This window comes from Umbelopsis ramanniana (genome assembly GCF_025399195.1).
Source record: "Umbelopsis ramanniana AG unplaced genomic scaffold K450scaffold_20, whole genome shotgun sequence".
Classification (NCBI taxonomy): Eukaryota; Fungi; Mucoromycota; class Umbelopsidomycetes; order Umbelopsidales; family Umbelopsidaceae; genus Umbelopsis; species Umbelopsis ramanniana.
The window spans coordinates 248,297-273,560 of NW_026252106.1; the positions used below are offsets into that span (position 1 = coordinate 248,297).

A 25,264-nucleotide genomic window follows, 5' to 3' on the forward strand; every position below is an offset into this window, starting at 1 on the left:
CTCTGTCTGATTCCTGCCAACCTTTAACAACATTCTCTACTGTACGACTATTCATTAGCACCTTTAATATCTTGGTTAATTGTTTGCTCCTTTTCCAATGTGGAATGAACATCACCTGTCCCGCGACAAGCGAGATTCCAGTGCACCACGATCTGACAGCTTTCCATTGCAAAATGCGCGCGCCAGCCAGTTGAATAGCCGGTACGGAAGACCTCCTCGCTCTGAGAAAGATGAAAAGGGAACGAACATACAAGTTGTTGTTCGCTGCAGGTAATGCTGAAACAAAATTGCCGACCATTCAGTGCAATGTGTTGTAGAGTGTACTCACCTGTTATATATGCATCGCACACAGGGGAAGAACTCAGAGAGAAATCGCAGAAAACATACCCGTCATCGTCGACGCCGCCTCCAATACGCAGGAAATAACACTAAAGACAACCAATAAAACATACACCTTTGATCGAGTTTTCGGCCAAGAAACGACACAGCAGCATATTTACGATGATGTGGTCAGCCCGATTTTACAGGAGATGCTTATGGGGTAAGATAACTTGGAATCAGTCATTCGCAAATACAAAAATGTATGAATACTGAGCGATTGCTTTACAGATACAACTGTACCATTTTTGCCTATGGTCAGACAGGTACAGGAAAAACGTCAGTATATCTTTGATTTTTATACACAACTCTAGCTCAATGAAATCTGCTGTTGACGCTGAATTGCATAATAGGTATACAATGGAAGGAGATCTTGAAGACCAGGAAGGATACATCACCCGGGATGCGGGAATTATACCACGAACATTATATCATCTTTTTGACGTTTTGGACCAAGAAGAAGCTGAATACGCGGTCAGAATATCCTCCATAGAACTTTACAATGAAGAGCTCAAAGACTTGTTAAACCCAGGAGATGACCGTCCCAAACTACGAATTTTTGAAGATCCAAACGGCACGGGCGTGATTGTTCAAGGCCTAGAAGAAGCTCTCATCAACAGCGCTGAAGATGGTGTACGCGCAATCCAATTAGCGAGTCGAAACAGACGGATTGCTGCTACAAAGTGTAACGACAAGTCCAGGTAATATATTATCTTGTGTTCGGGAATTATGAAAACCAACAAGACATCTTTCCTTTTCCTAATTAAATGTCAACTTTAGCCGATCACATTGTGTTTTTACGTTAACCGTACATATCAAGGAAACACTAGCAGATGGAGAAGAGCTACTTAAAGTTGGAAAGTTAAATCTCGTCGATTTGGCAGGGTCTGAAAATATTGGTCGTTCAGGAGCTGAGAATGCTAGAGCACGCGAGGCTGGATTAATCAACCAAAGTCTACTTACCCTTGGCCGTGTCATTAATCACCTTGTCGAACACTCCGTCCATGTACCTTACAGAGAAAGCAAACTCACCAGGTTGTTACGGGATTCTCTTGGTGGCCGAACCAAAACATGCATTATAGCTACCATTGCCACTGCCAAAATACATTATGAGGAAATCATCAGCACTCTGGACTACGCTAGCCGTGCCAAGAACATTCGCAACAAGCCAGAAGTCAATCAGCGCATGACCAAAAAAGAGCTTATAAAGGAGTATATACATGAGATCGAAAGGCTCAAGTCAGATTTACAGGTTGGTAGTAGTATCATGTAAAACCTTGAATGACAGGCCGTTGCTAAAGTGCTTTTCCTTGTAGGCAACGCGCGAAAAGAATGGTGTTTTCATGTCCGCCGATTCCTACCGACTTTTGTTGGACGAAAACCAAAGCAAAAAAGATCAAGTCGAGGAAATCACGAAAGAGATACAAGTCTTTAAAGATAATGTTCAAAATTTGACCAAGGAGGTGGAGCAAAAGGCAAAGCTTTTGATGGGAAAACAGAGAGAGCTTCGTGAAGTCAATGTAAGTGAATTTGTTCAACAAAAGAGAAACGCTCCACACAACAAACATATTCTTACTGCTTTTGTCACAGGATAAATTACAGGAGACCAAAAAATGGTTGCAGAGAATTCAAGAAGAGCATGAACAGACGAAACAATCACTTGAGGAGCAAGTTGCTCTCAGGAAGTATCATCAACAGTATGGCGACAAGCTCGAACATTTCGCTTCCGAAACAATCAACACACTGCAAAATACTGTCAAAGACAACGCTGGACTTTTTAACAAACTTGGTGTGTACTATTTCTTTCACTGCGTTATGTGAGCTGAACCGTCTAACCAATCATTACAGACCGTCAGCGCTCAGTGCAAGAAAAAAATCGTGGGGCCCTGCATGCGTTCAAAAAAGACGTGGATGTCAAGGCTCACAAAATCGTCGAGGAAATGCTTCAATTCAAGTCATCTATTGGTGGTATGCAAAGTGATCTGGAAGCCAAGGCTCAAGCCTACGCAGATGCGTTACAAAAGGTGAGCATGTTATACTGATAGTACTAAAATTTTCAGTTACTGACACCATATCTAGAATTTGTCTGCCATCCATCATGGTGTTGAGACTAGATTGAAGGCGCTGGAGCAAGAAAGTGACGCTTTGAACTCGTTGGTTAAAGACGGTGGAGCAGCACAGAATTGCCTCTACAACATTTTGTCAGATATCCACGAGCAACTAGAAGAATCTACGAAGAAGCACAAAGACATCGCCAAACAAGAGGCCAACGCATTCTTACTTGTGACCAACGCTGCCTTCCAGAAATTCGGCGAGCAGCTCACTGTTAAGCACTCTGTGTTGACCGACATGCTTGCAGATTATATCACCGATATCAAGCGAACCACAAGTGAGCAGCAGAATCGAATTGAACAACTGCGAGCGAACATCAATGTTGGAATCGAAGGCGAAGTAAGTTTACCCTGGAAAGTGACTCTGGCTAATCATTGATCTTCGTCCGATATTAACCACATAACTTATATAGAAATCATTTGTTCAAGAAAAAGAAGACCAACTCAAACAGATCGTCCATATCCAACAGCAGAGCAGAGCAAAGGCTAAAAAGCAGCTCATGCACGACATATCCCTCCTTTTACAAGAGTATGACAGTGAAGAGCACGAACGTCTACAAAAGTCTATTTATGATGTACAGTCATCCCTTCGATCAAACGGTGCGTCGCTGGACGACCTTCAATCCGACCATAATCAAGACGTCAATGGTCTCATCACATCTGAAATGGCTACCGTTCAAGCTGCTGAAAATCATTACCACAATATGAGTGATCAACTGGATAGTTTGTCTAATGTAAGCTTTGGCGTTTAAACAATATGACCTATTATGCTAGTGTGATTTTAACTCTCCAAATCTTCTCATTTATTACAGCTCAAGGATGACGTTGAAACGGTTGAAAACGGCTATGTCGAATACCAAGAACGCTTATCCAGGTTGAATGACGAGTATGAAGCCAAGGTGGCTGCAGCAAACGGAAGAATCAGCGACTCTGTTAAAGCAGCTCGGTCTAAACAAGCAAAAATCATGGAACTGCATAGTTTGGAAATCAACAAAATGCAAAAGACCAGTTCTACAGTTCGCAATGGACTGTCATCTCGTGTATCCGATATCATTGCTCAAAGCCAGGACGAAGCCAGCTCCGTTCAGCGTTGGGTATGTAAACAAACTGGTTGCGTTGGTGTTAATGGCTTGTTGGCTAACACACTCATATTTTCGGACAGGCGGAGGAAAACAAGCAGTTAGTAGAAAATCACAAGCTGATAACTGACGATGAAATTGAGCAACTTCAAAATGAAGTTCACCAATTGCTACGTTCCAAAATTGAGGTCAGTACAATGGGAATTGGATCTCGCACAGTGTGACATGAATACCTAATTTTTCATTTACTGCAGGACGATCATTCAACTGGAGAAACTCCGAGACGAACATCGTATCGTATACCAGCCACCGTGACGCCGCGCGTGTCGAATGAAGTACTGGTTCGCCGGCTCCAGGAAGCTCTCACCAAACCGACCCCCGCCAATAGCTCCGAAGAGGTTACACTACCAAGGTCTCCAATTGAAAGAGAGCGTTCGCAATTGTCACAAACAAACCATCAGCAAGAGCGGGAGCTGACTCATATCAAGTTAGAACCTGTCAAGGAAGAAAATGATGTTGTCGATTCGTCCGATATACGGTCCTTTCCCAGAACTAGTCTTCCAAAGAGCATACGATCAGACTCACGGTTTGCATCAAGTCGAGGGCTATTCGCTCATAAAGCTAATGCGACTGACGTGACATCTGGCAACGAACCTGCACTACGGGACAAAACCAATGGAGACCGATTCAACAGTGGCAGCGGTGTGAATGAGCCCAAGCTATCTAAACGGAGGTTGCCTACTGAAGCAACTGACACCTTGTATAAAAGACGACGAGCACCTGAATCTACATTTTGGCGTTCTTGAATTAGGAGTTCCCATTAAGCTCCATACTTGTTTATAATGCTTTTGTTCTTCTTTCATCAACTTTTGTAAATTGATACCAAATAAACCGCAACCCATCTTGACAACGGTAAAATATTCTAGCTCCAATCAAGTTTTCCCACGGCATTATGCACAAATGTTCAATTTTTTTTCTCGGTGGCAACGATATTTTCATTCTTCCTTCTCCAACATGACAGCCGACCCTTATCAATACCTTGAAGGCTTCCATAATCACCATACTTCAGAAGCGCTTCCTGATAGCCTACCAAAGGGTATGTTTGCCAATGTATCGGACTTGAGGACTCAATCTGGGATAACTCAGATACTTTTTCGCAGGCCAGAATACTCCACAAAAATGTCCTTACAATTTGTATACTGAGCAGCTGTCTGGCACGGCCTTTACCGTACCCAGAACGCATAACCAACGAAGGTGAGTTGCATTGAGATTGGTCGTGAGATTGAATGGCCATGATCTAATTGTCTCGCGACATGAACTATGCAGTTGGCTATATCGAATTCGCCCCTCTGTCGTGCACGAGCCCTTTAGCCCATTGGAAGCTGGAAACGATACGCTACTGGCCAACTTTGCCAACGCCCATATTACGCCAAATCAACTTCGTTGGGATCCATTTGATTTGCCGCAGGACAGCGAAGAGGTTGATTTTGTGACCGGCCTTCGTACTGTCGCGGGCGCCGGCGATGCTGCAACACGTAACGGCTTGGCCATCCATATCTACCATGCTAATCAAAACATGAACAAGCGAGCCTTTTACAACGCTGATGGCGATTTTTTGATTGGTGCGTGTACCTAGAGGCTAGAGACTCGATATGGCCTAGTTACTGACTTTGCATATAGTTCCCCAGCATGGAAGGTTGGATATCACCACAGAATTTGGAAAAATTATGGTTCATCCTAACGAGATTTGCGTTATCCAACGTGGAATTCGATACTCGGTTGATTTACCGGATGGCCCAGTGTAAGTGATGTTCGTCAAGGCTCCAAAATTGGTATACAACTTTCTCATTCATCGCGCCTACACAGTCGTGGATATATCCTGGAAGTCTTTGGAGCTCATTACGAACTCCCTGATCTCGGTCCTATCGGTATGAGCTTGAAAGCAGTGTTGACAGTGGCAACTTATACTAACTTTATTACTACAGGTGCTAATGGATTGGCTAATCCACGCGACTTTGTTACACCACAAGCATATTATGAAGACGCGAACAATGAGGAGTGGCAAATGGTGACAAAGTTTCTAGGAAAATTGTTCGTAGCTAAACAAAATCATTCTCCATTTGACGTGGTCGCTTGGCATGGTAACTATGCCCCATATAAATACGACCTTGCCAAGTTCTGTGTCATCAACTCGGTTTCCTATGATCATATTGTAAGTAGACTTAGTGATCGACGATGTCATCATGAAGGCACACTCACCTCAATTCAAATTTCACGCAGGATCCATCTATTTTCACCGTCTTAACATGCAAATCAGATACCGCCGGCGTGGCAGTTGCTGATTTCGTTATCTTCCCTCCACGTTGGGCGGTCCAAGAGAACACTGTAAGTTTACCATACCTCATGCCTACGCCGTTGACAGAACAGAAAATAACTCGTTTGATAGTTCCGTCCCCCCTATTTCCATAGAAACTGCATGTCAGAATTTATGGGATTGATATTAGGCGATTATGAAGGGAAAACTGGTGGATTCCAACCTGGCGGTGCGTCCTTGCACAATATCATGACCCCGCATGGTCCAGACGCGGCTGTATTCCAAAAGGCCTCTACGGTTGAGCTGAAGCCTGTTCGCGTTGCAGATGGCACGCAAGCGTTTATGTTTGAAACGAGTCTTACGCTGTCTGTAACAGAATGGGGCTTAGTAAAATGCAATAAGGTCCAGCCTGACTACTGGAAAAGCTGGAAGGCTTTGGACAGCCAATTTTCTGCTACTCAAATCTAAGCTGCGCTCTATTTTTTCACTTCTATTCAGCAGGTGGTGGCCGGAAAAGTGAATCCGCATTCTAACCGCTTTTTTGGCCATAAAATCATAAAAACGGGAACCACTGATAGTCGTCCATCAGCTTGTAACCCGGTCAATGCAATAAATAAACACTGTTCGAATACGTGTCTTTTGCCCTGACTGCTTATCGGATTATAGCACTTTGTCGAAGTCCGCAGTCGTTATATCTGGCTGATTTTGTGAAGATATATCCTTCTGGTTCAACAATGTTCATCTAACCTACAGCTTCAGTCAAATTCCATGTCTTGTTTCTCCTGTTAATCCTTCAGCATACATCAGATTCCAGTATGTCAAGTGCAACAATAAGTAACAATGGCATGTTTAGAGTCGGACTGGACGTCAAACTTTGCTAACCCAGCCAAAAAAGAAATGCTCGAGATAATCACGCTCTCCCGTGAGCTAAAGCATGAGAGAATCCTTCCTGTAATTACCAGACTCGACTTTGAGACATTATTGGAAGTTGTGTTTCATTGTTTCAGCAAGCAAGTATGTCTATTGCAACACAACAGCTTGAGAGTAGGTAGCTCGTAGCATTAGCAGAATAAATATAGTGCATAGCATATAAATAGCGACAGTTTCTACCACCAAAGTCAGCGAGAGTCGATCGATAGTACAGAAATAGCGGTCTGTACAGTTATCGCTTGATGTTTTTATTTCAGTTCGTGCAGATTGCGGGAAGTCTTACGTGATTATTTAATTTCTGGACGGGCCGTATCATGTCTTACTAAATATTCGTATCACCTCGATCGAAATGTCATATGTACCACCTAAGAGGTTTTTTTTTCTAAAAAAAGGACTTTTTTACCCCGCCCCACGATGCCATGGCTAGCATTCTAGTTGAGCCAGAAATACCAATGCTGGTTCGGGAGAGGAAACGTATCATCGTTTTGCCTTTTAGCCAACATATCATACTCAACCATTACTTCCGAAGCACACCCATATCTTCACTATCTTATCTGTGAGTATCTATGGTTGAGTGTTTCTCTACTGCCATGCTTAACTAGCTAAGAATGACGAGAATAATCAGGGCGGCGCAAATTGATTGAAATATAGATGTTATTGTAATACATGAATTCGGTGAACTGACACTGGATAAACGAATAGGCTCCGCATATGCACCCACTCTGCCGACTTTTGTCATGGTCAGATACCAGGACGTCCGCGCGTAAGCTACCAAGAGTGTTATCATCGCCAGAATGGTGTTTCATGGCGTTTCTGAATAAGGAATTCACGATTTCCATCCACACGCCAAATTGTTCCGTTATCTCCAAAAGTACAGTCACTAACGAACATTGCAAGGTACTTAAATCTGTATTCATAGCGATAGTTAGCAGACCTTGTTGAACATTAAAGTAAGAGCCATTCACTCTAGTGACACTGACTTGATATGGTATATAAGTTTTTTCTCGTGGTTGCTCAGAATATTTGAGGAGATGGAAGCTGAGATACAGCTCTTTTACAGTCCATGAGCTCTATGAGCATTACGAGATGAATAGGCTTGCTAGTGGACTATCCATCTCAAACCGTTTCACAGCGGCTCAAATAATATATAGGTATTATAAGCTTCCATGTTATTCTTTTTTCCGTTCATATCAGCAAAATGACCTTAACAGGCTCCATCTTATAAAGGTGGCTTAACATTGGGGGCTGTTCATAGGAAAACCATTTGCTTGAGAGTCAAAGGGATTGCCATATATGTATATGATAAGCCTATTAGAGAAGTGAGCAGAGATATCACTATCTGCCCTTCACTAAAATAAATGTCGCCGGAAATCATATAAGTAGCGTCAAAATCTTGCTACGATCATCCCCGCATTTCCATCATGTCCTTTAACGCAACCACTCCGTGGCTCGATACCGGTGACAATGCTTGGCAGTTGACCGCGGCCAGTTTGGTCGGTCTGCAAAGTGTTCCAGGTCTCATTATCCTCTATGCTGGCCAAGTCAAGAAGAAGTGGGCCATTAATTCCGCTTTCATGGCACTTTATGCATTTGCTTCTGTACTCGTCACTTGGGTAGTCTGGGGTTATAAGATGTCATTTGGTGAGCAGATGTTGCCTCTGGTCGGCAAACCGCAACCTATCTTATCCATGGACGGTCTGCTCGGGCAATCCACACTGCCTACAGCTAACTTAACTCAGAACTTCCCGACGGCTACCATGGTATACTTCCAGTTCGTTTTTGCCGCCATCACGCTTATTATTATGGCTGGTGCCTTCTTGGGCCGTATGAGCTTCACAGCCTGGATGGCCTTCGTACCACTATGGTTGACTTTCTCCTATACCATTGGCGCCTTCTCGCTTTGGGGCGGTGGTTTCTTATTCCAAATGGGAGTTATTGACTACTCTGGCGGATATGTCATTCATCTCTCCTCCGGCACCGCTGGATTTGTTGGTGCTTGGTGGATCGGCCCTCGTTTAGCCAAGGACCGTGATAACTTCCAGCCAAACAATATCCTCATGATGCTAGCTGGCGCTGGTATTCTGTGGATTGGTTGGAATGGTTTCAATGGTGGAGATCCCTATGCCGCAAGTGCCGACGCGGGTGCTGCTGTTCTCAACACCAATCTTTGTACTGCCGTCAGTTTACTTGTCTGGATGATTTTGGATATGATCAAATACAAGAAGCCTTCCATCATCGGCGCAATTCAAGGCATGATCACTGGTTTGGTTGCCATTACCCCTGCTGCTGGTGTCATTGCCGGCTGGGGTGCTATCGTCATGGGAGTGTGCTCCGGTGCTATTCCTTGGTTGAGCATGAATTACCTTGGTAGAACTGCTTTCTTCCGCAAGGTGGATGACTGCCTTGGCGTCTTCCATACCCACGCCGTTGCTGGTGTCGTTGGTGGCTTCATGACTGGTATCTTAGCTACCAAGGACGGATGCGCAGCTTTCGGTATTACCAACCCTGGAGGTGCCATCGAAGGTAACGGCAAACAAGTCTGGTTGCAAATCGTCGGTGCCTTGTTTATCATAGGTTGGAACATCGTGTGGACCTCTCTCATCATGTTCGGTATAAATTTAGTCTTGCCTTTGCGAATGAAGGAAGACTTGTTGATGATCGGCGATGATGCCGTTCACGGCGAAGAGGCTTACGCCTTCTTTGGCGATGGCGATCGTACCTTCCAGGAAAACTGGGACCACCAAGCTGTCAATGAAGATGTTGACGACGGCGTCAATGATAGAGACGGATCCAGTGGTAGTGAGCTCCGTGAAGTCGCCCCTATGACAAGTGTGAAAACAGAAGTTCCAGTAACTCACGTTGAGCAAGTTTAGTGAAGCTCGCTCCTCAGATTAATTTTTTTTAACGACTTTTACATTTTTCTCAAATTTTGGCGAATTTTTTTTGCCATGTAAATTGAGTACCTGTTAAGCTTTAATACCAGTCTTTTAAATAAGCTCATACGCTATGCTTGGACAGATGCGAAGTCAAGAGCAAATCCTATATTATCACTCCATACTGTCTATTTAATTTTATGAATTTTCAAACATACTTTTTGAATCAATTGACGGCACGTTTCAGAGCATCGATTTTGATCAAGCTGCTCTCGAAGAGTAATGTAGCTCCCGGGGTTGTTTGAGAATTGGTCATGTTAGTCGGTCGACTATGGCAAGCTAAGCTCACATCTTCAAAGTCATCCCATATAGTAACAGCTACTTTCTCTCAGTACGCATGTACGTTACTAAGTGTGTGATCCGCACACATCATGAATAAAGTAACTCATTGGCAAGACGCGCTACATATCATTTTGTTATTATTGTGCAAGAATACAAGATCCATGGAAGAAGAAAAAAAAAAGGGTCGGTATAATATCAAAGTAAACAAACTAAGCTGCAACAGTATATAAAAGTCGACACAATCGGTCTACAAGAACAAAATGCAATGGTATACAGTTGGAAGAGGCGGATGCAGTATTAAGGTAGGATAACGAATGGTATTGTTTAACGATTTCTCGAAGCACGCTTGCCGCAGTTTGCGTTGATTGCATATGAATCAGATGCAGCTGTAATGAAAATTCATAATTTGAGATAAAGGCGAGTCAGTTCACAAGCATCTAAATTACACTGTATCCCATGCAGCGTAAAAAATACAATGAGTTTTTGGCTTTACCTCTATGGCTTGTGTTTCCAACGAAAATTGTTCTCGTGACGGTGCTGGTGCCTTGACGGGAACTTGCAAGAGATACGCACTAGCTAAGGGGAGCATCCATTGTTCAGCGGTGTCCTGGTTCAGGAGGATGCCGCTACTCGTCAGTTGTCGTCGCCTGGAGTACGCCATGCGGTGGTTTACAAGAAGAGCATGGGATTCTCCTGACTCTGGTTCGAAGATGTCCGCAGATTTCGGAGTCACTTGGGTAGAAACGGACCCAATGTTCATAGATGGTGTGGCACTAGGTGTAAATGTCTCGGGTGTTGGTGTGCCTGAGGATGAACTTGGTGTGTTGCTGCTTTCTGCACCCATCGTTGAATCTGACTCATGGCTTACTCTGAACGGAGAGTCATAGTCCAAGGCTAAGATGGATATGTTTTCTTCGTTGTTGACGGTTGCGATCCAATCTGTCCGCAAATATAGTGATAAGATAGTGTTCATCAATCAGTACCTATTTCGACGCGGAAAAATGTAAATAAAACTTGTTGCTCACCTGCAAGTTCGTTGCCAAACATTAATCCAAGCTTGCCAATAGTAAACTTCCATGAGAATCCTGCTCGACCACACAAATGCTTTGTTCGTTCCCATATCTCTTTTATGGCATGCAGCTGCCATTCAGCTTGCCGGCTATGGTTCTCAGCTTTCTGGACCATAAAGTCGATCATTTCACCTCGTGCATCAATCCACACGGCGATAGCCCATCGATTGTCTAAGCTGAACGTGTAGGCAATGTGCATGGTGACATCGTGTTCCAGAGCACTTGGAAAGTCTTTGTAGGCATTCTTTGTGCTGTATTGTATAGATGCTGGAGGTGGTTTTGCGAGAACAAATGGTGGGGCGTATAGCTCTGTTACCGACTGTATGTCCTGTGCCCGGGACTGCAGAAGAAGACAAGATGAGCATGTTGTCAAATTTACTTACAACAGAAGGACTTAAACTCCCCCATAGACACTCACCTGCTGGTGCGCTCTCTCGACTACCATGGAGCACTTGCTGTAGACTGAGAAGGCAATTTCCTTTAACCCAAATTTGTTATATCCACCAAATGCAGTTGGTCTTAAGACATGCTCAACAGGTACCAATTGCATGACAAGGCGCGGCCGCGTTTTATCGCTAAACGTTGTACCGAGCGCAGAGGTATTAAAGGCGACTACAAGACTTTGAAAGCATTGACTTAAGTCAAGCAATGAAGAGGAGTGCGAGAAAGGGTTGATCATGTATATGACATAGTAAACACTTTCTTGTCCCATGTTGCCAATGGTAGCGCCTAGTCGTTGAGCAGCATGTTGATAACTTCTAAGACGGCGCCCGGCTGGGTCTTCGCTATCGATTTTATCTGCAGTGAAAGCAAATTATGTGTAAGTTGAAATGCATTGATCCTGCCGTCGCATTATTCAAAGCGCTACTAATATATACCTAACAACGGTACCGGTACCACACCGCGCTTGCGATCGCCAGCAACTCCAGGGTGGTGTGTTCCCAAAAGGCAAATCTCGTATACAGCGCTCAGATCTTTGAAAAAGTCAATAGCCATGCTTTCAAAACCATCGCTATCTGGACAAAGGGCAAAATAGACAATATTCTTCTTTGTCGAATACGGTTCCAATCGTAATTTCTCCCAAAATGTAAGCATATGCGGAGATCCTTCAATCCATTCATCTTGGCGGCCAACTACTACGCTCGGAGGTCGCAACATGTCCAAATTCGGCTCTACAGGTTTGCGCTTTTTGACTTGATACTTTCCGTATTTAGATTGAGTTTGGGTCGTATCTGTTGAAATGACAAGCGTGTTAATGGCAATGCTAACAATTGAAAGTAGTTATTCGAGATTATCGATGCGTTACTTGCCTGATAATTCGTAATATTGCTGTACATTGAGAGGACCCTTTATGCCTATGGTAGTCGGCAGCGGATGCTGGCCTATCTGAAGATGTGTATACTCTGGTGTCTTGTTGAAATCAAAGATGTTACTTAAAACATCTTTGAAATCTGAAGTCAAATTGTCCATTTCATCTGATAATGATGGTACCGACGTTACAGCTATTAAAGCATGGTACCCAATTAGTAATTGCACGTAAGGCACGTCGTATCATGTTAAAGCAAATTGGTAACTTACCACCACAGTTGCTTTGTACTAAATTTCTTCTTCGTGTAATCGCTACTTGCATCGACTCGCCGTCTATAAAGTCCCCGCCTCGTTGTGAAATTTCTGCAATATTACCGACAAAAGGATACCCTCCGAGGACAGCTTGCTGGCATAGCAGCTCTACTGCAGCCATGTGTCCATCGGAAGTGTGCCGATCCTCAGGAGGCCGGTCATATAATGGCTCTCGGGTGACTACTTGAGCAAAAGGAACATCATAGTCAATTGATTCCTCAAGACGAAGAGTTTGTTGAGAGGTTGGCAAAAGTAAAGTTTTGTCACTGTAGTCGCCTGCTGACCATGCTAATAGCATCAGCTTTACTTTGTTCAAAACCTTAAGATATTGTCGATCAAGGCCACTGGTGATATCAAGACGACTTGTTGCACGGATCATTTCCTCCGCATCTTCCATATCCGTGTCGCTGCTGCTAGTACTGCTATCACTGCTACTGTCGTCAGAGCTATCTGATAAGGACGTGTCGTCGGGGATCACCTTGGCGTCATTGTTAAGCGTGGCAGGATGTAGGGTGGCGTCTACCTTGGCTTGCTCGCTACTATTATACTTATTACGTATGTCAACAGTCTTGAAAGGACCATCTGTCGTCCTTTTCCGTACATGTGGCATGTAATCCGGCTTGTATGCACTCCGTCGAACGCCAACCGCACCTCCTTCCTTCTTCCTCTTCTTTGACGGTGAATAAACAAACTTGCCTCCGTTGTAGTATTTGGCATCGTCAACGCCAGCAGTGACGGGAAGAGGCGCGAATTCTGGTGGCATGAGAGCATCTGGATCTAAAATTGATTCATCTTCACCTGTTTGTTGTATGTCTTGTTCGATGATTGAAGTGATATTAGCGTCGGAATTTTGCTCTTCTTCTTTGACGTCAGTGGCTAAATTGCTTTCCAACACGGTGCCGTTGTCTATAATATTTTCTTGCTCAATGGACACAGATTCTACTTGAGATGTCACAATGGCTGGATCCATGTTCAAATCCGATTCTGCTTTCATAGGATCATCCAGAAAGCCGTTCGTAGCCATCAACAGTTCGTCTAAATCCAAGTTTTCGTGCTTTTCTACATCTCCGGCGCTCAGATTGAGATCAGTCATGATCGGCGCATCCAGGGCATTAGGTGGTAGAGATGATACTGGATTAGAAACAGCTGATGTTAAGCTAGTCGGAGGTGGTGCACTAACGCTAGCAATAGATTTCCCTGTTGGTCGAGATTTGGTAGTAGGCGTTGATTCGAAAAAGTCAAAATCTTCTTCAGTGACATCCAAATCAAAATTATCCATGTCGCCAACGCCTTCCTCCCAAGCACTTGACAAGCCATATACCATTTGATCGTACCCTCCTAGATTATCCATACCAAATGACATATCCGCATTACCTCCACCTAGATGGTCATGTGGGGAGGGATAATTTGATCCAGCAGCCGAATCAGGGGCTCCTAGGTTCATTGGCATGCCAGTCGTTGTGGGAGCAAAATGGCCACCAGTTATATCAGTAGCTGCGGGCTCATTCATTGTGATTTGCAAACCACTGAGATCTTGTGCAGTTGTCGCTGCTTTCGGCTGTGCGGTAGGTATACTCGCTCCAGAAAAAGCAAGCACTTCCGTCTTGATTTCTGCTGTCGGCGTCTGGGATACATATGGATACGATGACACATTGGGGTAAATACCGTCAGGATGTTCTTGTTTTCTGGCCAAATGCTGATTCATATCCAAGCCTGCATTCAGTTGCGCCATGAAGTCTTTTGAATTTGGCTGTTGCACTTCCCAAGTGTGAGAAATGGTTGGCTGGAGTTTACCGGAGTTATATGTACCAGTGGATCTTCTGGGAGTTCTTGACACCTTTGGAGTCATCAATACATTCGACGAAACTGTCTCCGTCATAACATTTTGTAGGAGAGTTGGTGAACCGAATGGATCAGGCATAGATGCATGATTTAATACCGTAGAAGTGACATGTGCAGTGGGATTGGTGAAATCCCAAAAGTCCACAGTAAAGCGTGGATGCGTTTTCTGAGTGAGTTCAAAATCAATCTGTCTTGTTTGCACTAATGATTCTGTTGGAGTCGGTAAAGTCTGAAATGATGCATTGAATCTGGCTTGAACATCATTCTTTCGGTCATTGGGAGCATTGGTGAAAGCTCCAGTACCGAAGGCTTCCTCTGCTCCTTTTTTAATTGCAATTTCCGCTATGCGTTCCTCCCACGCCCATCTATTATACTTTTCGCTCATCTCTTCGATCAAGCCGTGATTTCGAAATCCTAATCCATCTAAACCAGATATCGAACTCGGCGTGAACTTTGTTGATGTGGATACGAATATCAGCGCTGAAGGATATGGGAATACTTCTTCGCCGCATTGAACCATAACCAAAGCGGACATGGAAGCATCGAAAGCAGTCGTTTTCGTTAAGTTTTCATAGGGTATATTGAGCATGCTGGCCCAGTCCCACAAAAGTGCATCCTCCGTCTGAGCAGACAAATCGGCTGTGGAGGATTTCAGAGTAGCGGCCAGTCCAAGAGGAGCAAGCAGAACTAATGGCGATCCAGGCAGATATGTTCAGCAATAGCAATTTCTAACAAGGGACATAGCATTATTTACGTACCTGTCTTTGATCTGTCAGATAAGAAGTCGGTTCGCCGAAGTCTTCGAATTCGCAATCGTCGGATCACCGGCTGGAAGATCAAGTTTGTTGAAGTCAAATACAGATTGAAAGTGCAGGATGGCAAAGTCTGATCGGCACAAGATGTGGTTGAGGTGTTTGTGGATTCTGTGGTTAGAACACCGTCCATTACATTGACATTTGATAGCGTTGGATAAATGAAGAAGTCACCCAAAGGGATGGTGCCTTTGTTGACCATTTTACTATACGGAGTATGTATTTGGTTATAGAATGACTCAGGGATCAAATTTACTATCTTGAAACGTATACCTACAGGCAGATCAAATTACGAACAGCCTTTATGAAAAATCGATAATCTTGAGTTAACGATGTATTCGGCGTAGCGTTTGCTTTTGCAACCGGCGAAATTGGAGATGTCGTAGGCGATGTTGTTGCTGCAAAAATATTTTCCCAGGAGAACGAAGTAACTTTCACTTCTATAATTGAGCATTAGTAACATAAACAAAACCATTCTGCTGAGCTGAAGCCAATGCTTTTACCTTCCAGCTCATTCAAGTATGGATTGCGATCAACGATCCCTGTGTGCTTGTCGTCAATCCAAAACACCCATAATTCAACCCTAATATTTTCTTCAGCATCGTTTGCCGTTTCATCCTCTTCGTTATCCTCCTTCACATCCAGAGTTCTCCAGAATGCGGGAATATTTGCTCGCATGATCGATCTATAGCCGGCGATCAACGGCACATTCGACGGTTCTTCCCTTTCTGAATCGCCTTCATAGCTTTCCGACTTCTTCTCTTTATATGAAGTCAGTTCTTGCCGTTTGCAAACATGTTGATAGACGCGAAGTCGAATTTGCAAGATGCCCGACTGTGAAGGTGAAGTTAGAAAGGTATAATTGAAACACCGAAAGAACATACACTGAATGGTATAGAAGAACATGGCGTGGGATTCAACATGCAACTCGTAGCTGGTTTGAATAGTCAAACTGCTGATTTTGAAGCAAGTTGCAATGCTGATTTCTAGAAGCAAATAACGACAAGTGTCCAGCTGTCAAAGATATAAAACTTACCACTTGCAAAATGTTGGTCAAGCTGGCATCCGAAACCATTATTCAAGGTAGGGTTCAGTAGATCCAATTGTTGACTGAAAGTGACGCCGATCGCAGCAATGGAATGGTGTAGCTTTGATTTTGGTGTCTCTACAAGCTGGTACAGCGTCTACCAGATGTTCCTGTTGAACCTCTCTTGACCGAAATGCGACGCTTTTGGTAGTCTTCTACTACACTACTGCTGCAGGAATCGACCAGATAACTAATCGAAATGATAAGTAATACGTCCTTCTGGGATCGACCTAATTGTGGTCTGTCGCTTCGAGGTTTTCGCAACAAAAGTAGTGGCACACCGCGGTAACTATGAACCACTTGGAGGTTTCCTTTACTTCGTGGCTTTGAGCACGTGACCAAAATTGATATGAGCATCGTCCAGGATCTATCCTACCAGCAAATTATCGGGATGAATCCAAAGTAGCACCTTGAATGGATGATGGTCACAATAATTGTATAAAGATTCAGAGGTTATCAATAGATTTTTTGCATAGGGTTGTTGGAAGTGCACAAGAACTGATATGAACAGCATCATCAATAAATAAAGTTAACCTGTGTATACTTTTGCGGCTCCAAAATTGTTTACTCTAACAACATGTATCATCTAGTTATATAACTAGCTATATAATATGCATAATTATGAGGCATTTTGAATGTACTCTATATCAGGCACTCTAAATTTGATCGAGATCATTTGTGGTGCCTGAGTCGGATTGTAACGCACTTTGGAGCCCATGGCCCATTAGCTATTATCTTACTCCGTCGATAGAAATTACAACCTAAAATTTGATCGAAAAAGCTCTATGGAAATCATCATGGACTGTGATCTACGATCGCTAGAACGTATAAAACCAACTCACTTGTACAAGCACCTCAAGAATTTAATGTACCGTGATTCTTCTATGCATAAATAATAAACGGTTAGTAACCAGCTTTTGCTAGCCGATGTGCAAAATGTAATATGTAATAGCTATACTGTAAGGTATGTCGGGGAACATGGACCATCAAATTGGCTTACACTATAGAGCGATACATAGTGTTTCGAAACAAGGTGACATCTTTAGAGCCATTAAACAGTGATATACCGTCCATTTGAAAAGTAACACGATCCGATGTACCCGCTAGACAATATACAAGTCTTCGTGGCACTTGTCATATCGTGAAGTAATTTCGCTGTCACAAAATACTTTCAGATTGTACCTCCATGCAACTGCTAGTATCTGTATTTTCGCGGCAGTCCAGCTCATGACATGTCTCACAAGGCAGCCAAGGCAGTCAACTCACTGCTGAAGCCATATATACGGCGGATACTATTGAAGACGCATCCCGATTTCTTTACCCACGATGTCAAAAAGAAGAAGATAAATCAGGCATCTTTTCAAACGCTTCAGAATGTCCTGGCTCCAATACTGCAGGAACGATTCAGGGATTCTGAAAATAACAAACCCGACCGTGCTGTGAAGTTGGAATTTTACTTGAAGAATAGCAAAGTGAATAGTAAACTTTCGAGAATTGAACATACACTACCTATCTCTTCACCGAAGTCCGCACTAGACTTGTGGACAACCACAACATCAATACTGGATCTTTGTCGCAAGATTGGCATACAGGTTATGCCTTCCGATATTGACGCGGCCGAGCAGATGATCAGTAGCCTGTCAAAGCAACATTCTAGTCCGTCGTATGCTCGGAAACCAGCGCCTAGCCTCTCGCAAATATTTGCCAACGAGTTATATCAGTCACCATTAGCTCAAAATGTCACGGACGTTAGCAATAGGCTTCCAAAGCTACAGCTGGACAAAAATGAGTTATTGTTTTTTCAGCCACATATGAATTCCAAGATTAAAGAGTCCATGAAATCCAACCTTCAGCAAGCGCTTCCAATGCTTTGTCCGGAACGATGGTGGCAAAAAGTCCCGTTATTATGCGTGGAGGATGAACAGGTTATCAATGGCATAGATGTATCAGGAATATTAGTATTCACTGCCAATATGTCAACCAAAGGTAAGCTATCGCTGATGAAGAACCATGGGTTGGAAATAACACTAATTGATATTAAAGACATGCAGAATTGCATTGAAGAGAATTTAGACCTCAAACTGAAAGAGTATCAGGAGCACTTGGGTGCCCAGAGTACGCCAAAACGGTAAAGCAAAAGAAGAACGGCAGTTATAGATAGATGACGGGGTCATGTACAGTTCAATATTTTAGAAACTCTCATCTATTTATAACAGATATTGTACATAATTTAATTCCTCATCCTCTTTTTAAATCGCTCCATAACGGCATCGTCAGTCGCTGTATGCCTTTTATCGCTGCGTGATCGGTTGTTGTCGTGCGTCGTTTGCTTTGGCATAGAGACTGAGGCAAGCATTAATAACATGAAAAGGTTGATTTATCATTATTGAGTACAAAAGTTTACTTACATCGGCTTGGGGCATTGTATTCTGTGTTTTTGTTCTGTTTGTTGCCACTTTGCTGATTTTCTGATAATGCCCGCTTCGCATGCTCTGTGGCAGCAATATTTTGTAGTCGTACACTGCAAGCAACGAATTAGATATATACATTCCATAGCGCTCCAGAAAGATGCAGTACTTACTCCATTCCCAAATCAACTTCAGGGATCGCAGTCAACATTTGCGTCGAAAGTTGCACATTGCCTTCGACGACAGGCTTCTTGTCAACCTGAGAGAGTAAAAGAATTCAATGTGATGAGTACCTGGCACTTATAAAAGCTCAAACTTCTGTTATGTTCACTGTGATTTTCTTACCCTAAGATGGTCAGGTATTTTGTAAAGCTCATCATAGATGTCATGGTAGCTTCCACTCTCCTTAGCCTCCGCAGATGTCTGATCGCCAATATCTCCTTCACCCCTTCGCTTTTTCATCTCTTCTTCAATGTAAGCCATCCTGATCGACGGAAAGCGTGTTAAAGACAATAACTAGATAAAGATTGGTTCGCTGTCGTTCAGTTCTTACATATGTTTATCCACGTCCAAAGTGTTCGTTTGCGTCGTGAATGAGTCCAATTTCAGCTTCTGCTCGGGTTTCTCTGCGTCCTCTCTGATTCTAAAGTTATTATTGATAAACCTTTCAATGCCTTACAAAATCAAATTACTTGCCCGTCAGCATGGATCTCATCCTTGTCCACCAGACCACCCGTTTTCAGCTTCCACGGATCAGAATTAGCAGGCTGTGCTTTCTTCTTTTTTTTCTCTTCTCCTTTGAGTAATTTCGCAGAATCTATGCCAGCATGTTTCCGGCGAAGTTTTCTTAACTCTTCTAGTTCTTCGATAGTTGAGCTATGTAAGTGAAAATTTGAGGGTAAGTTGAGTGATCGGACTCTTGTGTCGATGCTAATCACATACCTAACATCCTCTTCATTTCGAGGTGTAGATGTTTCTGATTCGCTTCGAAGAGAGGAATCAGCTGTAACTTGTGATTCATCGTCAGATTCAGCCTTCTTCTTTCTATAGGTTCGCTTTTTACGTTCAGCCATGGGAGTATACAGTATTGTTGATCGTCGTGGCAAAGCTTGAAATTTTGAGCATTGGCAGCGGAAGTTTAATAGTTTTGGCAGTCCACCCAATTTCGCTACCTGATCAGCTTCCATGACGAAATGATAGTGAAGGCAAACTTAAGAAGTACAAAGCCATTACCAGCATCTGTTCATTCCCGTTATGCTGCTAGTGATATGTAGAAACCCCGGATATCTTAAAAGTGAGTATGTCCTTATAAATGAATCACAGGCTACATACAAGTGGATGATCGAGTTTAGAAAAATGAACGGCAGACACATCAAGTACTGTAACAAGAACGTGAACATTTTGGTGGTAATTGTATTCGTGAATTTGGTGTATATACACTATGGAAGTATTTAATTATTCTATGTATAGCTTCATTCTTCGTCGCTATCACTCGCTTCCTCATCTTCCTCGACTCTTTGCTTGGCGCCATTGTGCTTGATTGAGATGGATTGCACCTCTTCAGGTAGGGAGTTGTATATGGGAAGACTGATAGAGTCAGATGTTTTTATGTTGATTGACTGAATGTTTTTCCATTTCTTGGGGATGTTGTCAGCAACTTGTGGGACAACAGACATGATGTTTTCGAAAATATGTTGTTCGCTCAAGGCTGTTGTTCCAACCTTGATGGCACTGCAAGATCCACCGTTCAAATGCATATATGTGGAGCTCAACGCCTTCTCAATCTCAGCTTTCAAGTTAGACTTCTTCATATCAACAGGAATGGGTTGCCTAATCATTAAAGCTCGTTAGTAACACATTAATTGAACCTGAAACAATTGATGACCTGACTTACTTCTTCTTCAAGAAGAACTCCTTTCCAAGCAACTTTGGCAGAAGAGGGATGACTCTATCGTCTGCCAAGAACATGCCATATGCTGCGCAAAGCTTTCTCTTTGCTTCGAAAGGCTTGTACTTGTCTCGTAATTTTGAAATGCCAATAACCTTATTTACACAAGAAAATTAGCGACACTTTACAACAGAGTGTCTTAATTGCAAAGCTATTTTACTCACCTTGTTGACACGCTTGACCTGCTTAGAAGCCAAGAGCTCTTTGAATTCCTTCTGAGGATCTTTGGTGAATAAGCACACCTCAGCATCGCTTTGAAGAACAGAGTACTTCAAGTTCCTAAACACAGTGTAAATATAAAATTCATAAAATGGTAATACGATATGGAGGGAAAGTAATACTTACAATCGCTTGGGCATAGCTTTTCTTGTGTCAGGGATCTTCTTGGTGCCGACAATCAACCAGATCACAGATTCGTCTTCGATGAGATCATTTGCGTTTTTTGACTTGACATGTTTGACAAGAGCTGTGACAGCAGATTTGGTCTTTTGTATTGTTGTTAGTATTATGGAATAGCAAGCTACTTAAGTGCATCCGGCACCTTACCTGCTTTTCGTCCAAATTCATTGTGGTGAGGTGTTGAAAAACTGGCAAAACTTTCGAACAAGAAAAAAAAAAAAAAAAGTGTTCGGTTAAGTTAGCAGTCACGGCCACTCATGAAGCCAATCTGCGAAAGTGTCAAGTTTTGTTTCCCCGCTCGCGACGTGTCCCTGATCACTACCGGACAAAAAAGCGAATGGTACGAAAGTCATTGCGACCGCTGCTGATGCTTTCGGCAGTGCAACTGGCTGCTCTTTTGCTCTTCTGTAAAGGTTTTTTCCCGTATAAGACCTACTTACCTGGATTCGCCACTACTGCCGACGCCCCAGAAATATTGTCCAAGACAGCCGACAGCAACGAGCCACAGTTTGATAGATTAGTCTTTGTCCTTGTCGATGCGCTCAGAAAGTATGTTGCAGCTCCAGTTCGACTGATAATATATATGATGTTAATAATTCTATTTCCTTTAATGAAGCGACTTTGTATTCGAAAGGGGTTCCGGGTTTTCTTTCGTGAAGAGGTGGGCTGGCTGCGTATTAGCGATGATGCTGAGGATCACAGAACTGACTTTCTCAACACAAATAGCTTGATATCCCAAGGATCTGCAAAACCGTTTACTGCCAAGGCCACAGCACCAACAGTCACGCTTCCTAGGATTAAAGCTCTTACAACAGGTACCATGAGCAACACTATTTGATGACAATGCTGAGAGTGTGAAATCCATCGTCTCATCATTTAACCACAGGAGCTATACCGAGTTTTGTTGACGCAATATTGAATATTGCTGAGTCCGATACTTCTTCGTCGCTAGCCCATCAGGACAACTGGGTATACCAATTGCATAAGAATGGAACAAATACCATCAACTTCTTTGGTGACGATACTTGGATCAAACTGTTCCCTGGTTTGTTCACAAGAACGGACGGTACTACTTCATTCTTTGTATCGGTAAGCTACTGAATTTAACATATTTTGTTTAAGGCCATACAAGTGTTGACACGTCTCTTTCTATAGGATACTGTAGAGGTTGATACGAATGTCACTAGACACGTTCAACCAGAGATTGCAAAAGAAGACTGGACTGCCATAATATTTCATTACCTTGGATTGGACCACATTGGACATATAGGTGGCCCAAAGAGGTGAGGGTTCAAATATTGTCTCAGCTAACGTACCACACAATGCTTACCACATCTCTAGTCATCTGATGTTGGATAAGCAGAAGGAGATGGATAATGTCATTCGAACAATATATGAATATGTTGCAGAGGATGACTCTCAGAGGAGAAAGAGATCCAGAGATGCTTTGGGTACTCTCATTGTGCTGTGCGGTGACCATGGTATGAATGAAGCTGGCAATCATGGGGGTTCATCTGACAATGAGACGTCAACGGTAAGTGGCTCGATTTCGTATCGTTGTATGTAACTTAGGCTAATATTGTGAAAGGCTATGGTTTTTATGAGCCCAAACTATGAATCACGGCCCATTATAAAACATCACACTCCTCGCCGGCCGACATTTTCGAAACAAGATCAGTTTGGGTATCCACAGATTGATCAAATCGACTTGGTTCCGACACTATCTATGCTTCTCGGATTGCCAATCCCCAGAAACAATATTGGAAAAGTAATACTTGAGCTATTCAATGGGCAAAATGGTAAGTTGACCCTATTTGCTAGACTTTATATCACTAACTAACCATGCATTAGGACTCCGAGCATTGAGGGCGTTACAAGTCAATTCACACCAACTCGGCGATATACTACATGCTCATCATGGAGCATATTATGAAGAGCCTGCAGGCGATGATGCTCGAATAGCAAAGCTATTATTATCTTTGGAGAATTCCGAAGAGCTAACCAGCATACAAGAAGCATGGCACGCACTACACTTTGCGAATGGGTTCCATAGCCAGTACGTTGAAACTAAAGCGTTCAGCACGGCCAAATCCAAGGACCTTCTTTCAAGAGCCGAATCGTTGTATATGAAGGTAAAACAAGATTGACTCTAGTGCTGAGTAAATCCATATTTAACTTTTGTATCCTACAGTTTATCGATTTCTCGCATGACCAGCTCGCTAGAACTGCTAGCTTATATGATTTACCCTACATGTATCTCGGTATGTTCTTGTCGCTGGTCTCCACAGTTTTCCATATTCGCCTTTTGATATCAGCGAAGAGAGACAAAATTGATGGCAAACAATCAACTTTGTCTGGCGGAAGTATTACAATGCACCATGGTTATGTCGGCATCAGTCTCGTTATGTATTGCGTGTCGCTATTTGCAAGTAGTTTTATCGAAGAAGAGCACCTGTTTTGGTACTACTTTATACAAACATCTTGGCTTATCATGATGTTTGAGAGGTAAGTTTATCTTCCTTGGCAACATCTACAACATTTCTTCTAATCCTTCCTCTAAAATAGTTTACGGAGATATGACTACACCGGCGATCGATTCCAAAAAATCGCCTTAGTCGGAGTCAGCCAAATGGTTGTTTTCCGAATTGTACAAGCTTGGAATCAAACTGGAAACCAACATGCCGGGGAAATCGACATCCGATACTGGCTCAACAATGAATATGATACCTGGGCATGGCACCTACTCGCGGCAACGTTGATGTTGAATGCATTACAATGTATTAGAAACCTTTGGCAAATGCAGCTAGTAACATCGCGCATCAAAGATATCTCGCAAGCGGCTCGAGTAATTTATCGAGCGTCAAAGGTCATATTCTTAATCTGTGTATGTCTGACATCAACATTGGTTGTTGTGTATAAAGTTCGAACGGAGAAAGACCAAGCAGATATACCTTCAATATATCGAGATTTAGCGACATGGGAGCTGCCGGATCGCTTGGACCAACAACAGCTGGGTCGCTTGATATACAACTACGTTGCCGCAGCATTTTTCATGCTAAATTCGACAATTTTCATTGGAAAATACGTCAGGAAACTGGACATCACAAATACTCGTAACAGTAAGTAACATGTCTGGTTATATTAAGACCGAATGCGTCCTAAACTTTGTTCCATCTATAGTGGTTGCGCCAGCTCCATATGTTCTGCTATTGCTCAGGACTGTGACTCCATTGTTAGTACTCTTATCCAAAACGCACAACGCCATCTTATTTGCATTCTTCGATGTTCAACTCGAGCTATTTTACATTTGGTTCCGCTGTGAACCTGCCTCTGCCTATGCAAATACTCCTGAATCTCATTCCATTCTTACAAACGCCAGTATCATTTTGGGAATGATACAATCGGCCTTCTTCATTATGGGCAACTCAAATTCTCTATCATCAGTAGACCTTGGAAACTCATATATTGGGGTGGATGGGTATGATGTAGGAGTAACTGGTTTGCTAACATTCATATCTAACTGGTCAGGCAGCGTTTGGTGGACATTTGCTGGAATTTCACTCATTGCACACGGATATTGGCTTACACAGAGTATATCACAGCCGCCACCGACCATCCAGCTGAACGATGATGCGCCAGAACATTCATCCCATGATGAAACCCAAAATGATACGGATGATAACTCGACCATCAACGACGAAGATAACACATCAATTATAGCCGCTAGAGAGTTGATCTCATATTATTCGTCGTTCTACATCTATTTCGCCATATTCTTTAACTTGGCTCTAACCACATTATCAGTCTCTGTCACCATTCTTCGACAGCACTTATTTATTTGGACGGTATTCTCTCCCAAGTTTCTTTTCCAAGGAGCCTGGGTAGTTTTATACCATTTCATGATTCAAACACTATTAGCCACAGTCTTGATTGGAACTTGGCTACCATGGTGTATCGCATAGATTTCTTTTACTGGCCCTTGGCACGGTAGCGCGTCGCTAGTATAAAATTTTTGAAATAAAAAAAAAATTGTCAAAGTGGTGTCGTGCCA

The 25,264-nt window shown here is 43.0% G+C and overlaps 9 protein-coding genes across 9 annotated transcripts; 6 read left to right on the forward strand and 3 right to left on the reverse strand.

Moving 5' to 3' along the window:
* Nucleotides 1-2: 2 nt before the first annotated feature.
* Nucleotides 3-2,574, forward strand: K450DRAFT_236640 (uncharacterized protein). Its single transcript, XM_051588288.1, has 8 exons — nucleotides 3-270; nucleotides 353-541; nucleotides 610-657; nucleotides 732-1,079; nucleotides 1,159-1,630; nucleotides 1,695-1,898; nucleotides 1,969-2,167; nucleotides 2,227-2,574. The coding sequence occupies exons 1-8, from the start codon at nucleotides 98-100 to the stop codon at nucleotides 2,418-2,420; spliced, it is 1,827 nt and encodes a 608-aa protein (XP_051445655.1). The 5' UTR covers nucleotides 3-97; the 3' UTR covers nucleotides 2,421-2,574.
* Nucleotides 2,575-4,039, forward strand: K450DRAFT_236643 (uncharacterized protein). The gene is made up of 3 exons (XM_051588289.1): nucleotides 2,575-2,829; nucleotides 2,903-3,223; nucleotides 3,302-4,039. The coding sequence occupies exons 1-3, from the start codon at nucleotides 2,728-2,730 to the stop codon at nucleotides 3,671-3,673; spliced, it is 795 nt and encodes a 264-aa protein (XP_051445656.1). The 5' UTR covers nucleotides 2,575-2,727; the 3' UTR covers nucleotides 3,674-4,039.
* A 540-nt stretch (nucleotides 4,040-4,579) lies between these two features.
* On the forward strand, nucleotides 4,580-6,549 carry K450DRAFT_236648 (uncharacterized protein; the record flags this gene model as incomplete). The annotated part of the gene is made up of 8 exons (XM_051588290.1): nucleotides 4,580-4,664; nucleotides 4,729-4,822; nucleotides 4,895-5,190; nucleotides 5,249-5,369; nucleotides 5,435-5,496; nucleotides 5,554-5,780; nucleotides 5,849-5,953; nucleotides 6,015-6,549. 8 exons carry the CDS (start codon nucleotides 4,583-4,585, stop codon nucleotides 6,348-6,350), a joined length of 1,323 nt encoding a protein of 440 aa, XP_051445657.1. The 3' UTR covers nucleotides 6,351-6,549.
* Nucleotides 6,550-8,017: 1,468 nt separating this feature from the next.
* On the forward strand, nucleotides 8,018-10,126 carry K450DRAFT_236654 (uncharacterized protein). The gene has a single exon (XM_051588291.1). The coding sequence runs from the start codon at nucleotides 8,234-8,236 to the stop codon at nucleotides 9,683-9,685; it is 1,452 nt and encodes a 483-aa protein (XP_051445658.1). The 5' UTR covers nucleotides 8,018-8,233; the 3' UTR covers nucleotides 9,686-10,126.
* A 10-nt stretch (nucleotides 10,127-10,136) lies between these two features.
* Nucleotides 10,137-16,794, reverse strand: K450DRAFT_236656 (uncharacterized protein). Its single transcript, XM_051588292.1, has 11 exons — nucleotides 16,408-16,794; nucleotides 15,875-16,205; nucleotides 15,649-15,811; nucleotides 15,318-15,577; nucleotides 12,676-15,246; nucleotides 12,408-12,599; nucleotides 11,976-12,329; nucleotides 11,516-11,895; nucleotides 11,053-11,437; nucleotides 10,521-10,966; nucleotides 10,137-10,413 (listed from the first exon to the last, which is right to left on the reverse strand). Exons 1-11 carry the CDS (start codon nucleotides 16,444-16,446, stop codon nucleotides 10,237-10,239), a joined length of 5,298 nt encoding a protein of 1,765 aa, XP_051445659.1. The 5' UTR covers nucleotides 16,447-16,794; the 3' UTR covers nucleotides 10,137-10,236.
* Nucleotides 16,795-17,680: 886 nt separating this feature from the next.
* Nucleotides 17,681-18,590, forward strand: K450DRAFT_279848 (uncharacterized protein; the record flags this gene model as incomplete). The annotated part of the gene is made up of 2 exons (XM_051593344.1): nucleotides 17,681-18,444; nucleotides 18,502-18,590. Exons 1-2 carry the CDS (start codon nucleotides 17,691-17,693, stop codon nucleotides 18,588-18,590), a joined length of 843 nt encoding a protein of 280 aa, XP_051445660.1. The 5' UTR covers nucleotides 17,681-17,690.
* A 49-nt stretch (nucleotides 18,591-18,639) lies between these two features.
* On the reverse strand, nucleotides 18,640-19,408 carry K450DRAFT_236663 (uncharacterized protein). The gene is made up of 4 exons (XM_051588293.1): nucleotides 19,212-19,408; nucleotides 19,040-19,125; nucleotides 18,867-18,979; nucleotides 18,640-18,801 (listed from the first exon to the last, which is right to left on the reverse strand). The coding sequence occupies exons 1-4, from the start codon at nucleotides 19,347-19,349 to the stop codon at nucleotides 18,689-18,691; spliced, it is 450 nt and encodes a 149-aa protein (XP_051445661.1). The 5' UTR covers nucleotides 19,350-19,408; the 3' UTR covers nucleotides 18,640-18,688.
* A 794-nt stretch (nucleotides 19,409-20,202) lies between these two features.
* Nucleotides 20,203-21,415, reverse strand: K450DRAFT_236667 (uncharacterized protein). Its single transcript, XM_051588294.1, has 5 exons — nucleotides 21,361-21,415; nucleotides 21,160-21,299; nucleotides 20,979-21,093; nucleotides 20,761-20,909; nucleotides 20,203-20,696 (listed from the first exon to the last, which is right to left on the reverse strand). Exons 1-5 carry the CDS (start codon nucleotides 21,379-21,381, stop codon nucleotides 20,339-20,341), a joined length of 783 nt encoding a protein of 260 aa, XP_051445662.1. The 5' UTR covers nucleotides 21,382-21,415; the 3' UTR covers nucleotides 20,203-20,338.
* Nucleotides 21,416-21,515: 100 nt separating this feature from the next.
* K450DRAFT_236669 (uncharacterized protein) lies at nucleotides 21,516-25,263 on the forward strand. The gene is made up of 11 exons (XM_051588295.1): nucleotides 21,516-21,762; nucleotides 21,830-21,874; nucleotides 21,940-22,028; nucleotides 22,100-22,302; nucleotides 22,369-22,496; nucleotides 22,555-22,747; nucleotides 22,802-23,012; nucleotides 23,065-23,345; nucleotides 23,405-23,718; nucleotides 23,779-24,332; nucleotides 24,394-25,263. Exons 1-11 carry the CDS (start codon nucleotides 21,551-21,553, stop codon nucleotides 25,173-25,175), a joined length of 3,012 nt encoding a protein of 1,003 aa, XP_051445663.1. The 5' UTR covers nucleotides 21,516-21,550; the 3' UTR covers nucleotides 25,176-25,263.
* Nucleotide 25,264: the final 1 nt, after the last annotated feature.